The sequence below is a fragment of the Leishmania major genome, chromosome 15, assembly GCF_000002725.2.
Source record: "Leishmania major strain Friedlin complete genome, chromosome 15".
NCBI lineage: Eukaryota > Euglenozoa > Kinetoplastea > Trypanosomatida > Trypanosomatidae > Leishmania > Leishmania major.
Window position 1 is genome coordinate 467015 of NC_007256.2, and position 16903 is coordinate 483917.

The 16903-nt window shown below is 64.4% G+C and overlaps 5 protein-coding genes across 5 annotated transcripts; all 5 read right to left on the minus strand.

Moving 5' to 3' along the window:
- Window positions 1-192: 192 nt before the first annotated feature.
- On the minus strand, window positions 193-765 carry TRYP6 (tryparedoxin peroxidase; the record flags this gene model as incomplete). The annotated part of the gene is made up of 1 exon (XM_001681976.1): window positions 193-765. The coding sequence occupies one exon, from the start codon at window positions 763-765 to the stop codon at window positions 193-195; it is 573 nt and encodes a 190-aa protein (XP_001682028.1).
- Window positions 766-1399: 634 nt separating this feature from the next.
- Window positions 1400-1750, minus strand: LMJF_15_1150 (putative developmentally regulated protein; the record flags this gene model as incomplete). Its single annotated transcript, XM_001681977.1, has 1 exon — window positions 1400-1750. The coding sequence occupies one exon, from the start codon at window positions 1748-1750 to the stop codon at window positions 1400-1402; it is 351 nt and encodes a 116-aa protein (XP_001682029.1).
- Window positions 1751-3156: 1406 nt separating this feature from the next.
- TRYP7 (tryparedoxin peroxidase) lies at window positions 3157-3756 on the minus strand (the record flags this gene model as incomplete). The annotated part of the gene is made up of 1 exon (XM_001681978.1): window positions 3157-3756. The coding sequence occupies one exon, from the start codon at window positions 3754-3756 to the stop codon at window positions 3157-3159; it is 600 nt and encodes a 199-aa protein (XP_001682030.1).
- A 1077-nt stretch (window positions 3757-4833) lies between these two features.
- Window positions 4834-6120, minus strand: LMJF_15_1170 (conserved hypothetical protein; the record flags this gene model as incomplete). The annotated part of the gene is made up of 1 exon (XM_001681979.1): window positions 4834-6120. The coding sequence occupies one exon, from the start codon at window positions 6118-6120 to the stop codon at window positions 4834-4836; it is 1287 nt and encodes a 428-aa protein (XP_001682031.1).
- Window positions 6121-7040: 920 nt separating this feature from the next.
- Window positions 7041-16691, minus strand: LMJF_15_1180 (conserved hypothetical protein; the record flags this gene model as incomplete). The annotated part of the gene is made up of 1 exon (XM_001681980.1): window positions 7041-16691. One exon carries the CDS (start codon window positions 16689-16691, stop codon window positions 7041-7043), a length of 9651 nt encoding a protein of 3216 aa, XP_001682032.1.
- Between the last annotated feature and the right edge of the window lie 212 nt (window positions 16692-16903).

Below are 16903 nucleotides of genomic sequence, written 5' to 3' on the forward strand. Positions count from 1 at the left end.
GCGTCGGCACGGCAGGCACAGGAGCCCACGAACACTGGGACGCCAGAGCACACCGACGTACATCCTCCTCCAGCAAGCAGCGGCGCGCGCAGAAAAAAAACTATAGAACTGTGTTTAAATAGGGAAGGGACGGTAAAGAGGCAGGTGTGTGGCCGTCCAGCTGTAAGTGAGCTCAGACACAGCATCTGCTGCTTACTTGTTGTGGTCGACCTTCATGCCAGGGTCGCCCTTCTTCCAGTTCGCGGGGCACACCTCGCCGTGCTTCTCCACGAACTGAAAAGCCTCCAGCAGGCGTAGAACCTCCTCCACGCTGCGGCCCACCGGCATGTCATTGACGGTGATCTGACGCAGCATGCCATGGGGGTCGATGATGAAGAGACCGCGGTAGGCCACGCCCTGGCTCTCCTCCAGCACGCCGTAGGAACGAGCGATGCTCTTGGTCTTGTCGGCTAGCATTGGGATCGCCATGGTCCCGAGGCCGCCCTTCTTGCGGTCCTGCAGCGTCCACTGCAGGTGCGCGTACTCGCTGTCTATCGAGCACGCGAGGACCTCGCAGTTGAGCTCGTTGAAGCGACTCACGCTGTCGGAGAACGCGATGACCTCTGTCGGGCACACGAAGCTAAAGTCGAGCGGGTAGAAGAAGAGCACGACCCACTTGCCCTTGTAGGAGGAGAGGCTGATCTTCTTGAAGCTGCCGTTGGGCATGAGCGCCACCTCCTCGAAGGACGGCGCGGGAGAGTTGATCTTGGCGTTACCGCAGGACATGGCTGGCTGGTGGCTGCGAGGGGGCGCGGGGAGAGAGAAAACAAAGATGGGTGTGGAGAGCGTTGGGAGAGGGGCGTGTGCGTGAGGCGAGGGCGGATATGGGGTGAGAGCCGATGGATATATGGGCGGTGATCCTGCGTGTGCGTGTGCGCATGTGTTATGTGGGGTGTGGGGGCGGCGCGTGAGAGGGTTGGGGAGGATTGGTGAGGGCGGGGATGGAAGGGGAAGGGCAAGCGTGCAAGAGAGGGTGATGAAGCGGCTAGCAGGGGAGATGGCTGTGCATAACAGTCGGGGCCTTCGTGTGCCCGGGGGTTCGGCAGAGCGCCGGCGTGTCTTCGAACCGAATTCGTGGCTGGCGGTGAAGCAGGGCGTGCACACATGTGCGACTCGTCTCTTTAGCAGAGCCGGTCGCCGTGCCGCCCGTGCCGATATAGTGCTGCTGCGACCCGCAGCAAGTGATCGGTGTGGACGCCGTCAGCAGGCCTTGCGCCGTTGGCGCTCAGCTGCCGAGCGGGGCGCGCGCCGCCCTGCTGTGCGCGTGCCTTTCCCTGGTGCGGGAGCGGGCATACGCGCCGCGAGAACGGAGTCAGCGGCATCAGGGCAACGCGTAGGTGAGCTCACCTCGCATGTCTGGTCATCCCGAGGGACGGCCCTCTCCGCGGAGGCCCTTGAGGTCGAGGGGACCGCTCCGCGGTAGGTGCGCTGGCGCCTCGCGCTCCAGCTCAAGCGACTTCAAGTGCGGCATCTCGCTTGTCATCGAGTACCCGAGCGACGTGGGCAGCGGCGGCGGCGCCAGCAGTGGCGGGTCCGCGAAGTGCCGCGCCGTGAAGTTGTCCGTCGACCGGAACACGTACTCGACCAGCACGAGGACGCTGAGGATGAAGGCGCCGTGGAAGCGCAGCGAGGCAAAACGTGCGCCACGTGCGCCACGGATCTTGCGGTGATCCTTGCGCTTCCACCACTGCTCCAGCCAAAACACGGTCATGGCCCGGTGTGGGGGTGAGGGTGGTGCTGGTGGCGACTGACGTGTGCACGGGTAGCAATGCGTGTCTGAGTGTGCGTGCTTGTTTGTCCGGCTGCGGGGTGTGTGATGAGAGGCAGAGATGGGATGAGCGAAGGAAGCAGGGGTGGTGTATTCATGCAGGGGCGGAAGTGGTGCACAGCTTTGTCCCTTGCCTTCACCTCTCGCTCTCTCCTTCAGGTTTCGCGTTTTGTGATTTCATGCGGAGGCCCCCTCCGCTTGGCCCCCATGCCACTCTCAGCGGCGCACGGGTCGAATGCTGCGGTGGCACTCGCAGGTCGGGAGGCGTGGCATGAGGGGGAGAATGGGAAGTGATGGCGAGACAGTGCTGGAGAAAGGCACAGGGAGGCGGAGGGGTGAGGGAAAGGAGAGGGATAGAGGAGCGAGTCCGCGAGGCGCACGCCGACGTAGCGCCACACGCGTGCGTCCACCTCTGCACAGCGAACAAAATAATAGACCCCTCTTCAATCGCTCGATCAATGAGAGCCGCAGGACAGCATTGAATTCCCCTCCCTCCCCCCCTCTCTCTCTCTCCCTATGTAGGTCTGTGCGTATGGATGCTGCTGTTGCTGTTGCTGTGTGTGTGTGTGTAGGTGTGTGTGTGTGTAGGTGCGGGTGTGTGTGTAGGTGCGGGTGTGTGTGGCCGTCCGAATACAAGCCACAGGCACTGTCACGCAGTCCCGGCACCGACACCGACACACACCCACGCACGCGAGAAGAGGGAATGGGAAAGACCAGGCAAACAACGAACAACAGAAAAGGAGTCAATATGGAAATAAATAAACATATAAATAATAAAACAGTAGAGGTGACCGGGGGAGTGAAAAACTCCTCCCCCCCCCCCACACGGACACGGACACGGACAGACACGGACCAAGAGTGGCAGGCAGGGCAGCACGAGCCGGAACTGCAACCAGCGAAGCGAGAACACGAACAGCAGCAGCGAAACCATAGAAAGGACGCGCCACGCGTTCGCCCCGTGTGCGTGCCTGTGTGTGCGGGACACCATCTTCATTTCATATATCCTTTCCGGCTTCTCCCCTCTGTGTCGCGCTCCGTCGCTTACACGTGTGCGCCCCGTGTGTGTGTGTCGCGCCTCTGCTCTCTGCGTTCGTGCGTCCATATTCCGCGAAACCAAAACAGGGGAAAACATAAATAGTAAAGAAACCGCATCAGGAAATGAAGGAGCAGAAGCACCGCACATGCGTGCGTGTGTCTGTGTGGAGAGGGCTGAGGAGGGCCAGTGTGTGGGAGTTGCATTCATCGCTGTCTGCATCATATCCTACAGCCCTCCCACAATCCCTCACGCCCTCTCGCACCCACTGGCAGAGGCGGGTGAGGTCACACTGACTCCTGCGACGCTCACAGGTTTACTGCTTGCTGAAGTATCCCTCGACAGACGCATTCGGTTCCGGCTTCATCGTGGGGGCGCCCTTCTTCCAGTTCGCGGGGCACACCTCGCCGTGCTTCTCCACGAACTGAAAAGCCTCCAGCAGGCGTAGAACCTCCTCCACGCTGCGGCCCACCGGCATGTCATTGACGGTGATCTGACGCAGCATGCCATGGGGGTCGATGATGAAGAGACCGCGGTAGGCCACGCCCTGGCTCTCCTCCAGCACGCCGTAGGAACGAGCGATGCTCTTGGTCTTGTCGGCTAGCATTGGGATCGCCATGGTCCCGAGGCCGCCCTTCTTGCGGTCCTGCAGCGTCCACTGCAGGTGCGCGTACTCGCTGTCTATCGAGCACGCGAGGACCTCGCAGTTGAGCTCGTTGAAGCGACTCACGCTGTCGGAGAACGCGATGACCTCTGTCGGGCACACGAAGCTGAAGTCGAGCGGGTAGAAGAAGAGCACGACCCACTTGCCCTTGTAGGAGGAGAGGCTGATCTTCTTGAAGCTGCCGTTGGGCATGAGCGCCACCTCCTCGAAGGACGGCGCGGGAGAGTTGATCTTGGCGTTACCGCAGGACATGGCTGGCTGGTGGCTGCGAGGGGGCGCGGGGAGAGAGAAAACAAAGATGGGTGTGGAGAGCGTTGGGAGAGGGGCGTGTGCGTGAGGCGAGGGCGGATATGGGGTGAGAGCCGATGGATATATGGGCGGTGATCCTGCGTGTGCGTGTGCGCATGTGTTATGTGGGGTGTGGGGGCGGCGCGTGAGAGGGTTGGGGAGGATTGGTGAGGGCGGGGATGGAAGGGGAAGGGCAAGGGGGAGGAGCGTGTTGCTATGAATGGGAGCGATCGCTTGAAGCACACCCAAAGGCGTAGCATGGAACTGCTCAAATGAGGGCTCACGGTGGGGCGGCAGGAGTTGGAAGAAGCAGCCGACCCTCATCACCCCCTCCCTCCGTCGAAGCCGACGTTGGAGGCTGGTAGGAGGCACTTGAAATCGAGGGACGCTGAGGAAGCAAGGCATGCGTCTGCGTGTGAGATTCTGGGCAGCAGAGCCCCCCCCCCCCTCCCCCTGTCGCTGGCCTTTCTTTTCGTTTTGTCTGCATGCTGGGACGTCACCTGTGATGATGAGGCAGGGCCAAACCAACAACAACCAACAACAACGGCGACCCGGCGCTCAAAGGGGGCTCGCGTAGGCGCGTGAGGGGGTGGTGGTGGTGCGGAGAAGCGAGCACGGCCGGCGTTTGTGACCCTCGTGTGTGTGTGTGTGTGTGTGTGTGTGTGTGTGTCTGCTACTGCTGCTGCTGCCCGTTTCCGCGATGCGCTCGCTACGAGTTCATTATTGCGTCCATGCGGCCTTAGAAGAGCGCGCAAGGGCGTTGTCAGCTGTGAAGAGACTTGCACCGAGAAAGGGAGGCCCTTCATTTCCCCCCCTCCTCCTCCACCGACCCCCGGCCCTTGCAAACGGAAATCCGCCAGGAACACTTTCCATCACCACCGCACCGGGCGTCTGTTGTGCAGTGCCGACGTGCCCCCAAACAACCACGGCACATGTGCCTTTCCACCTTGTCTCCTCTTCTTCGTGCGGGCGACACAGCCCGCTGACCATGTAGACGATGGCCACGCGGAGTACCGTTGCCCTTTTCCCATACCATCCATATCACCGCTCCTGCGACGCCGAGGACGGTGGCACTTGTGGAGTCGTGGAGCGGCTGCGACTGCGCTTCCGGTTACCCCTAGCAATGTTTGGCGCCGACGGCGCGCTGGTCGGTATCGGATCTGATTTCACTGGTGCGTAGGACTTGGTGTCCTCTGTCTTCGCGGTCATGCTCACCACAGCCTCACCCATGGTATGGACGGCAGCCACCGCGAACTCTGGCGTCTGCATGAGCCGCTCAAACTCGGGCTGGATCAGTGGAACCGACCTCTCAGCCACCCGCATAAGCTTCTCCACGCGCGCCGGCTGCAGGTGCGCGCGGGACGCAAAACTGCTGTACAAAATGGCGCGTGACGGCTCGGCGCTCGGGTCAGCGGGCGGCGGCGGCTTGTTTGGCCACTGCAGCCGCGACTCTGTGCGTGCCAACAACACTGCCATGACCACCTTTTCCGCTTCCACGAACACCGCCAGCTCCGACGCGCCGGGGTCAGGCTTGCTTTCGCACTGTCGTATCGCGCGGAAGAGGGCAAGGCAGGGCATCTCGTAGCAGATGAGAGGCAGCTGCAGCAGCCGAACGTAGTAATGGATCAGGTTCGGCGCGTACTGTTTCGTCATCTGCGCCATCTCCTCGCCCAGGTTCGTCGCATCGAGGATTTCTTGCCGTCGGGACTCCACATCCTTTAGCGTCCCGTCCAACACGCGCATCTCACTCAACGGGATCGGCTGCCCCAGGTGTTCGGCCGCCAACATCACGGACGCCGCCGCCACCTCTGTCTGATGCTCAACTCGCATGCCGCGCTCTCGGCGAAAGCCGACGAAGTGCTTCGCCAAGGCAATGGCGTCGCGCAAGATGGCCTCGTCATGGCGACGAGAAAGACGGAAGAACACCTCTAGTTGAGCCGACATTCGCGGGTGCAGCCTTGTTTTCGCGTACTTGGCTGTGTCGCCGAACGGACCCGCGCTAGTGACCGAAGCGGCAGCGTTGGGGTGCCGCAAGAGGCCTGCAGCGGCGGCCGCTGCTTCCTCCCGGGTCAAACCTGCATTCCTCGCCGTTGCACGGCCAATGGCACCGCCGTTTTCAGGGTCCCAGCCGACGTTGCCGCCGCGGTCGACGTCCGCGTATGTCGCGTCCTTCTCGAAACGCGTTGCCACGTTCTCCTCGAGACCCATCGCCACCACGGTAGCACAATTTACACATGCAGCCTCGCCGCGTGCCTCGTCCGTCTCGATGCTGTCGATGGCCCCGCAGTAGGGGCAGTTCTTGCCAACGTAATCCGCTGCCGTGGCCATGACTGAGTGGTATGCTGTATGGGTGTGTAGGGTGGTGGGGTGGGACACCCTTCTGTCGCACGTGTGTGTGTGTGCGTGCGTGCGTAGGCGCGTGTCAGCAACGCACCGGAAAGGAGGAAGCACCAACGACGTGCCAGAAAAAGGAGACGAAGGTGTGCTCACACACTCGCGCCTGCACCTGTGTCCCTGTACACCGAAACCGCAAAGGGAAAGAAAGGGTTGGTGGGGGCGGGAGGGGGGAGCACGGCGGTGTTGTGCACAGCGCACAGCGCCGTGCGTTGGGCATGTGCTTGCTTTCTTTTCGTTTTAGCTGCCCTCGCTCGCCACGCTTGAAGGGGTGCAGGAAGGACGGAGTGAAGAGCAGCGTCGGAGTCTGCGGGGCGGGGGTGCGGTGAGCACCACCACCGCTACAGAGCACAGCCCGACTCTTGACCTTCTGTGCTTTCGATGACACCAATTTGTGGGCTTTGTGGGCGCGTGCCTGTCTTATTCCCGTCCGCCAGCCTCCGATAGATAATGCTCCTCTCTCTCCCCACGTCCTTTCCACCTTCGCTCTCTCAAGGGTGGTGGTGGTGGTGGTGGTGGTGGTGGGGGCGACCACCACGCGCCTCTGCCGTTCCACGGCCTCACGCATCTCGCCTCCACTTTGACGCTGCCGACTCCTCCGCTGCGGCCACTTCGACAAGGAGGAGAGAGAGAGAGGCACCGACGCGGTGGCAGTCAGTGAAGGTGTATGTGTATGTGCAGAGGAGAGCTTAGACACACGCACACCCAGGTGAAGGCAGCCTCACCGCCAACGAAATGGCCGCTCTTGCATCCACCACCCGTCAACGCGTCCTCCGCCACTTTTCTCGCGTAGACTCTCACCAGCTCCCCTCCTCTCTTCGGTTCACAGCCGCAGCTGGTGCGGCTGCAGATCCTCACAGGAGCTGCACCAACTGCGCACGCATCTCCAGCTCCGCCGCGTACATCTCCTGCAAGTCTGCGAGCATTGTGAATCTCGTTGCGGGTTCTGCAGCGGAGCCCGAAAGGCCTGACGGTGCGCCACTCAGCGCTATGGCGCCCACCCCGACGGCAACGTCGCTGCCGAAAGAGTCGTCGTCACCCGACCACCCGTCCTTGGCAACCTTCTTGGTAACGTTGGAGAGATGTGTGGACGGTGGTGACGCTGTTGCGGCCGTCGCAATGACGTCGCCGCCGGTGCGTGGAGGCGGGGACGGTTTGTGTGTCTCCTCGGTGGCTACGTCCATGTGAACGTCATCGTCGCTCCACCCCCATCCATCGCCTTCCACCCCCGCCATCGGCGGCCGCGTCTCCTGGTTCGTGAACGTTGCCGGCAAAGGCGAGGGCTCTGCGCCAAGCACGCGACTGCGCCACTCCTGATGCTCGCGTGCCCCATCCGCACTCGGCGCGGATGAGGTTGGCGGCGAAGATGCGTCATGGGCCATGTCTGCTGCTGCTTTGCCGACTCCCACCGCAGGTTGCACGCTGTGGATGCGAGCTCCGGGCATCATTTCCGCATCGTCATCGTCATCACGCCATCCCCAGTCCTCCCCCCTGTCGTCCACGGCAGCGGCCCCGCTCTCCACGTTCTCTGCTCGCCCGGCATCAAGCTCCTGGCCGACAGCAGCGGAGTCAGACTGCGTCTCTATCCCCACCCGAGCCTTGACGCCTTCATTCGTGTCCAGCGCCACGGTGGCGGTTGAAGGAAGTGTGTCTGGCCCACCCAATGGAGAGGGGACGCCGTGACGGCTGCTGCTGTTGGCGGATGACGACTCACTCCAGCCAGTGCGCACGGCACGCAACGCTGGAAAGCCTTGCGGTTGTGATCGCTGTGGTGCGTGCTCCGGTTGTGTTGCAGGTGACGGCGCTCCTTTGGGCTCTGAAATCATCTCCGTGGCTGCCGCTTCGATTGCCGAGAGGATGTTGCGCACTGGGGTCGGCGTGGCCGGATCCTCCGGAGAAAAGGCATGGCGCTGCTGCTGCTGTCCACGGAGCTGCTTCACCGACCGCTGCGGCGGCAGCAGTAGAGATGACGCTAGGGGTGCGACGTGAGCGGAGGCGGAGGAGACAGGCTCGACGAGAACGGCAGCGGCGGCGAACCCCTTCTTCTTTCGAGGCGGCCTTGCTGCCGCAGCCGCTGCTGTTGCATCCTGCTGAGGGCGTTGCTTCGGTGCTGGTGCCGCCGCCACCGACGTCTCACCGCCTGCAGAGGCTTTCCGTAGAGGTACGATGCTGCAGGAGGGCAGAGGCACCACCGTAGCGGCGCGCGACTCGTTTTCCTCAGCCGTCGACTCAGGGGGTTTAGCCTCGATGGGTGATGTGTCCTTATCCGAGTTGGAGCTCCAGCCCCAGTCGTCGGCTTGCGCCGCACGGCTCCTCGTCGGGTCCGGCACAGCGACGGGTGCTGGTGGAGCAGCCTCCTTGGCAATGCCGACAACGACTGATAGCTGCCCAGCTGTGCTGCCTCTAGGTGCGTCTGAAACCGCTGCTTGCCTATCCGCAGCCCTCCCCCTGCCGCGTACGGGCGGAGGAGGCGCGACGGTGTCGCGCAGCGCCGTTTGCCAGTGCGACAGGGTGCTGAAGAAACCGCCGGCGCCGCTGATGGCCGACTGCACTGCGGCCTGAGCCAGGCCGCCGCCCCAACCCGGCACCACGTCCTCCTCGTCCTCGGAGTGCGTCGAGTGGGCCGCCAGCGAAGCGCTGTGGGGTGGCACCTGCTGCTGGTGCTGCTCAGCCATCGCTGACGTGATCGCCGTGGCACCCGCCCTCGCCGACGCTGGTGCGACTGCATCGCCTGCCTCTCGCAGGCCAACAACGCTGCGTGAGGAGTGGAGGGCAACCACGGCAGCAGCGCCGCCGCGCTGCCCTTTTCGACCGCCTTGTCGAACGTGCTCTCGCGCTGCAGGGCGGCTGTCGTCACCGACGACTCGTGCGTCGTCCCCACGGATGACTCTTGGGCGCGCCACTGCCACGGCTGCGGTGGTGGGATTCGCCGACGGGTTCGACGGCGAGTCTACAGAGGAGGATGACGGTGCACACGAGAGGGACGACATGCGGCTCCCCTGCCTCTGCACCGCGGGCAGCGATCGGTTTTGGTGCCTGCTCGTCTCCTGCTGCTCTTCCTCTTGCACGCGTGCCCAGGCTGCATCTTCTGCTTGCCAGTATGCTTCTTCCTCAGCCTCCGCGGCAAGCTTCGTAAGTTCCAGGTGCGCGCGAGCCGCAGCCACCGCTAGCTCATCTCGCGCGTCATCCTCGAGCGCCATGACGCCCGCACGGCCCTCTTCGTACAGGACCCACACACGCCGCTCTAGTCGCTCCGCACCGAGCAGGAGAGACCAGGCAGCGTAGCCGATGGCCTGCACCCCCATACGAGCGTCACGCTCTTCCTGCAGCAGCCGCCGCACCGCCAGCTGCTGCCGCTCTCCCCACTCACACCAGGAGCGGCGCAGCGCCCCGCGCGCCTCATCGAGGCGAAGCTGCTGCTCTCGATGGGTCAGCGTGAATATGAGGTCGTGCTGATCGAGCGCAAAGGCCACCAGCTCTTTCCGACGTTTTTCGGTCCGCAGTGCCGCATACAGCTGGAGAAGACTGCCGTGAAAGGTGGGAGAGGCGAAGAGCTGCCTCTGCTCACGCAGGAGCTGCTCGCCACACTGGCGTCGCTTGAAAGCCTCCTCTTTACAGAGCAGGTGCAGCTCATCGGTGCCGCCTACCGCCAAGCCAAAGATTCTGCCGCTGCTGCCGCCGCCGCCGTCGCCAGGGATTATCGTTGGCGCTGCTAGCGGCTGGGGCGTGGGAAAAAGCAGTGGGGCTTCGGCCGTCGATGCGGAGGCGGGCCGCACTTCCCCGCGCGACAGAGACGCCGAGAGCGAGGATGTCTGTGCACGTTGCTGCTGGCGCTGATACGCGGCGCGGGGGGCCACTCTCGCGCCAAGGGTGCTGAAGAGGGAGGTACGCAGTGCACTTCCGACGTCTAACCAGGTAGATCCGATGGCCGCTGCTGCGTCCACAGCGCGGCTGCCGGCGACCTTTGCTCCGGGACCGGTCGGCGGCACCGCAGACACTGCCTGTTGTGGTTCTTCGTCGTCACTCGGCGTCGGCAGAGCCATGCGCACCAACTGCTGGTGGCCCGCCGCCACGCACGCACTTAGACACTCGAGCATCACAACCCCTTTCCCGTTCACGTTGCGTGCCGCCGCCCCGTTACGCCACTGACGCCATTCGACATGCGCATCGGACTCGAGGTAACTCCTTGACACTGGGGCGGTGTTGCCCGGCGACGGTGTTGCCCCCTCGCCGCGGGGCGGCGTCAGGTATTCGCGCGCGAAGCTGTCCGTGATGATTTCCAGCACCGCTTTTGTTCCAGAATTCTCCACATTTTGGTAGAGCGGCACCGCGACGCCGCGGATCCACTGCCGAAGCAGGCGCAGAATGGAGGCGTCTGCGCACATGACCGCGGAGGTCGATGTTTGCGTGGCGGCTGGACCGCGCTGTGTCGTTCCGTCCGCCGCGTCCTCCACGTCGTGCGTGTGCGTGTTGTTATACAGAAGCACGTGAAGGACGTCAAGGACGAGCAGCAGCACGAGCGGTTGGAGGACTTCGAAGGACATCGCCCGCACAAGAGCACCGGTGAGCGGCTCCACAGCGTCTGCCAGCGCGTTGATGAAGGCCTTCAGTTGCGCCTCGGAGGTGACGAGGCGCCAGCACGGCACCGGAGGACGGGGGAGGTGCGGGGTCGCCTCGGCAGCAGTACAGCCTGGAGTGTCCCCGATGCCCGCCTCTGCCGCGTGCATAGCCGCTGACTCCTCTACGTAGCCGTTCATCCGAAGCTCTGCCAGGATGTAGCAGCGCAACTCGCGGCGAAGGACTTCGCACGCCACGAGTAGCCAGCCAATGGGCAGCGGCGACGCCGCGGACGGTGACTGCCACAGCGGGAAATTACGGCTGCTCTCATCCTGTCCGGCACTTGTGTAACGCATGGTGTGGCGCATGGCGACGCCTGCCGCGGCTGCAACGTACGTGGCTGCAGGGGAGAGAAAAAAGGTGCGCAGCTCCAGCGTCGATTCCTTGCCATCGCCGAAGGAAGCGGCGCTGCTGCTGCTACTACTGCTGCTGTCTCTGGGACTGCGGCCGGAGGAGGCTGCTGCTGCGGCGAGTGACCTCGACGCTGATGGCTGTCCAGACTCGTCGCCCCCATCCGTGCCGCGTTGTGCCGCGCTTTGCTTTACGCTGCGCAGCGCGACGCGCCGCTGCGCCGCTGCCAGGTTCCACGCCGTCGGCTGCAACGGCATCAGCTGCGCCAAGGTACTGAAGCGAACATCGCCGCGCCGCGCGGGTGAGGTGCTCGGTGAGGCTGACGGAGGCACGTCGTATAGATCGACGAGGCGCCGCAGCTGCCGACGCACGCGCTCATACACTTCGCCGGCGCACAGCCGCTCCGGCGCACGCCTGTGAAGGGGCCCCTCTTCCCCGTTCGGCGACGTGCCGCTCGCGCTCCACGTTAGCGGCTCGTTGTGCTGCGGGTACGATGGGGCTGGCGTTGGGGTGCGGCTACTGTGACCGTTATTGCTCACCAGCTCCTCTTCCACAGCGAGCTGCTCAAGAGCCGGCAGGGCGTACAGCAGGCAGGGCCTAAGGAGGGCAAAGGCCACGTCAGCGGCGGCGGCGGCGGCCGTGGTGCTCATCTGCTCTCCTTGCTGCTTCGCGTGCGCCAGGGCAGTGAAGAGATGTTCGTACATGCCAACGTCGGTGACCGCATCTGAGTCGCACAGCAAGACGTTGGCCCAAATCTGCACCAGCCACGCGGCAATCGCGTCTGCCGCGGCGACACCTCCGCTGCGCATCGTTGACGTGGCCGCGCTCGGTTTCGCAGCACTGTGGTGATGCTGCTTCTGGGCGATCGTTCGCCAGCTCTGCAGAGCACGCGTGAAGGCCGTGTAGGAGTGAGCGTACCCCTCTGCCGCCGCCGCCACCCTCCTTACCTGCTGCTGCAAGCCCATCGCCCGCGAGACCTGTGCGCGGAGTACACGTCCACTGCCCGCGCTTGCGTACACGAGGTGCAAGACGCGCATGACGTCTCCGATATGCGGTGCTGTGGGCGCAGCGGCGTGGCAGCAGCGCTCCTGATAGGCGAGCAGGGCACCTGCTGAACACAGCGGCGGCGCCTCCAACGGGAGAAGATGATGCCAGGCGATCAGATACTGCGACACCCACGAACCGCCGACGGCGCTGGCCGTCGCCGCCGCTGCATCACCACCCGCGGCCACAGCTGAACTCATCACCTTTGCCATTCCCGCGTGCTCGCCCTGCCGGCGTGCACGCTGGTCGCGGGAGTCTCGCTGCGGTCCGCTGTACACGAGGCGCATGGCGGCAAAGAGCTCCTCGGCGGCGGTCGCGTCCTCCTGAGTGAGGCACCGCAGCACACACACGCCGCGGTGAAGCGCCTGCAGGTGATCACCGTCTTGCAGTCTGACACACCGCATCCACGGCACATGCTGCTGCTCGTCGGCGATATCGATGTCTGGTGTCTTCTCCGGCTGTATCGCTGCTGCGGCCTCCGATGTCGCTGGTGGAAGCAGCTGCAGCGCTGCACAGAGACGGTGCGTCACGTGGTACCACAAGTACACAGTGAGGAGCGGCGCGAGAAGCGTAAAAGGAAACGGAGTCGGCACCGCCGTCGTCGCTGCTGCGGTCGCGAAGCCGTCGAGTTCGGGGGTGTTGAGCAGCGGGTAGACCGGTAGCCGATCCGTAGCGTTGGCCGCTTCTGGCCGTGCACGACTCGCCCCCTGCGCTTGCCCTCCGTCTTCATAGCCGCCGGGTACTCCCCAGGTATCCAGTTCCGCAATGACAAGCCGCTCGTACGCCTCCGCAATTTCCATGGTGCCGGCCGCGGCCGGCGAGACCATTGATGTGAACGCCATGGCAACGTCTACGATGCAGCACACGAACGTGAAGCCACCAGGCGGGGCGGCGTCGTGAGGACGCCCCGATGCCCAGCCGGCGCACACAAGCGTGTGCAGGTCTGCCACCGTGAGCACACCGCGCACAACGAGCCGCTGCAGCCCGCGAAGCCTTCGACTGCGTGTAGCCCTCGTGGAGGCGGAGCTCCTCTCCAGGTACGTGGCGGGGGAGACGTGTGCAAGGTGATGTACTACGCGATACAGCTCCTTTGGCTTCGCCAGGCGTAGCAGCGCGTACTCCATCGACTCGCGCAGCTCCGCTGTGTCGGGCGTCGGCCACGGAGGCGCCACGTCAGCGGTGGTCTCCTCGTCACTTGCCTCACTCCAACCACTGGCGACAGTGGCCTGTGTTGCCTCCGGCGTCGTTTCCGGCTGCAGCAATATCCCTGAGGCCTCCAGGATGTCCTCGACTGTGAGTTCCAGCGGCAGCTGCCTGTTCCTCGAGGCGAAAAGAAGAAGCGCACGCCGTAGCCAGTCCAGGGGTCGCTGCGGCGATGACGTCGATGAGGACGCCGCTTCGATCCTCACTGGCTCACGTGCCGCTGCGCCAAGCTGCAGAAGCACTTGCATCGCTCGCCCCTCCACTGCAGCGGCCTGTTCCTGCACGACGGAGGCGGCGGTGGCGGTGGGAGACGGGGAGCGTGTGACCCCTGCCGCAGTAGCGCCGGCGCCAGTGCCGAGGAACCACCGCACCATCCATTGGCAGCACATCCACCCTACCACGTCCCCTGTGCACCAGTCCAACGCCGCGAGGGTGCGCAGTACCAGCCGGAGAAAGACCGCCGCCGCTCGACGCATGTGGCGCACCTCCGTCTCCAGCTTGGCTGTGTCGTCGCCGTAGCTCGACGCGAGGCGCGCTATCGTAAAGGTCTGTACCGCGCGCGCATAGAGGTAGAGACACGTCTGATGCTCCGCGGCGTCCGCGGCGGTGCTGCGCAGCACTTCCATGAGCGCACCTGGCCACTGCGGCAAAGCCGGTCTCGGCGCATGCAGGACAGCGAAGGCCCAGAGCACCCGCATGGCCCGGTACGTGGCGGCGGCGACGCAGCCGTCGCTTGGCGGCGTGGTGGACGAATGGAGGCGTCTCCGCACCTGTTCCGCTGCCACCCACTCCGCCACATGCGCCTCCCATTCCTCGTGCGAGCTCGCTGCTGTTCGCGGCGCCCACAAGGGCGGCCGGACAAGCGCGACAGCCCGCTCGGTGGCTGCTGGATCCTCTTCCTCGCTGCTGTGATCTGCGGCGCCGTTGCAGCAGTACCACAGCATCGTGAGCTCGTGGGTGAGTTCGTTGAAGCAGGGGAAGCCGCGGACAACGGAAGCGGCGGTCGTCGTCGAGGAGGATGCGCACGTACGCGACGTCACCGCCGTCACTGTTGCCATGGAGGAGGGCGAGGCGGATGCGGCGGCGCCCTCCGCCTCGGCAGCGCTCTCACCTACCATGAGGGCTGTGTGATGATCCTTCCCGTACACGCCATCTGCGCTACCGCCCGCCGTCTCTGACAACCACTCCATCCAGCGACCCACGTCAGCAATGTCCCAGGCGAGCACGTCGCGATGGGCCGCCTGCGCCATCTCCTGCGTTGTGCTATCCTCGTCGCCCCATTCACCATCCATGATATCCGCAGCGCTCGTTGGCACCGGCGGCACTGACAGCACGAGCGGGTCCAGCCCGCGCCATAGAGTTCTGGTGGGTGGCACGTGGTGGACACGCACCCTTGAATTCTGCCCCTCTACCGCCTCCTCCGGTCTTCCAGAGCTCGCCAGCTGCGCCAAGGCATCATAAGACACCGTCTCCGTGAGGTAAAGGCCTTGAGGCAGCGCGGCCGCCGGCGCCGCGACGACCCGTGATGCGTCCACTTCTTGCGCAGCGCTGTTGCGGCTGCCGCGCGTGTGTATGCCGTCCACGATGAGCATGAGGAGGCTTGTATGCGCGGGGAGCGCCGTCATGGGCGTTGGTGCCGCTCGCGATGCGACGGTGGCTGCCGGGCAAATACACTTGGTCAGGCCCCCTACCGCAAGCTCGTACACGGCACGCTCTGGTGACGGCAACAGCTGCTCGATGATCTCCTGCACCGATGAGTGCGGGGCCCGTCCTGGATGCTGCTGCCGCTGCTGATTCGCCTTTGCGTACGAGTCCAGCTCGGCACTAGACACCCCCAGCACACCGTACGGAGTGTCGCCCCTGAAGCCCATGCAGAGAACGGCCGGCGGCGACGGCGCAGAGTTGGCGACCGGCGACGAAGCCGCAGCAGGCAAGGGCGGCGCTACTAAGGTACGGGCAGGGGCGCAGCAACAGGGCAGCAGCGCCACAAGGCTGCCGCACAGCTGTCCATCACGGAGCGGGTGTACTGTGCGGGTATCCTTATCCTCCACAAAGGCCCAAAGAAGATCATGCGGGTCCAGCGACTGCTGCTGCTGAGAGGACGTCGACTGCGCGCGGTTCGCTCCACCAGCGCCGTTGCGTGCGTGTCCCCAGCCGGTGCCACCGCCGCCGCGGTGGACGCCGTCCTCCGTTGATACCTTGTGCACACTTAGGCGGAGCAGCGGGAGCGTCACGGCGTGCCGTACTCGAACTTGCAATGAGTTTGGATCGTCGGCAGAGGCGTCGCTGCTACAGAGATCCGCCACACATGCCATCACGTCCCACTCTCGATGCTCCGGATCGGCACTGCCGGAGCTGCCGCCGCCTGTCGAGCTGCCGAGGACGGCAAAGACGTAAACCAGGCGCACGAGTGGTACTGCCGCAGTGGCAGCAGAGGTGTGGTGCGGAGGCCGCAGTGGGACTCCGGCGACGAGCAGCAGCACCGTCGAAGGCCACGATGGGGGAGCCGAGGTGGCACCGGTATGACGAGGTGCCTGTGAGGAGGCGAACGAACAAGGCAGTGATACCGATGCCGCGACACGAACCCATGAACACGCGCGAGAAGCAGACCTCGCAGCAGCAGCATCGCCGCTGCTCAGCACAAAACTGTCCATCAAACCGTAGTGATCGGCATCACAGAGCTGATGGTTTGGGGCACCTCTCGACGTGGCTGCTGGTCCTGTGGCCGCACCCGCTGCATCCGGGGCCTCCGTGGCTACCAGGACGTGCCGGCTGCTCAAGAAGAAAACGCCGCCGGTGCCTTGCAGCGTCGACCGCGCGAGCGACGTTGTGCGATGGAAGAAGAAGCGAGCTCGCGCTGGCTGCTGTGCCTCCAGGTCCGCCTCGTCGTTGATGACGCCGCTCGATGAAGTCACTGCCGCCGCCGCGCCTGCTGCTTCAGACGACGGACACGGGTTTGGAATCCAGATGAACTCCCACGCGAATCCGCAGAGCCCGTCGTCGCTGCTGGGCCCTTCCGGGTAAATACCCGCCTGCTGTAGCGATGACGTCGCAGCGGTGCTGCCCTCGCCCTTGACATCTACGTGCAGAGAATAGTGCGCCTGCAGCGTGACAATGCACGTCTCGTGACGCGACGCGTCGACGTAGCTCCAGCGGTGGCATATGCGCGTCGTCACATGCTCCTCCGGCGCACTGGGCCCCACCGGCGGCGACGCAGGCGATGCGGGCGCGTCTGCGTCGGTGGCGCTGCCAACGCCCAGCTTGTACGTGCGCTGCACTATGAGTGGCATGCCGTTGGCAGCGTCGGGCGGTTTTGGATGCAGAGCCTTGTGGAATGAGCTCAGACAACTGAGACCAAGCGTGTGCGATGTGCGCGCGCAGTGACTGCCGAGCAGCTGCCCCACCGTCCACGACGATAGGCTCCACCCCCGTCGATGCCGCCCCGCGAGCTGTGATTGGGTAAGCAGAGATCAGCAGGGCGCTTGGGTGCGTGCGCTTAATG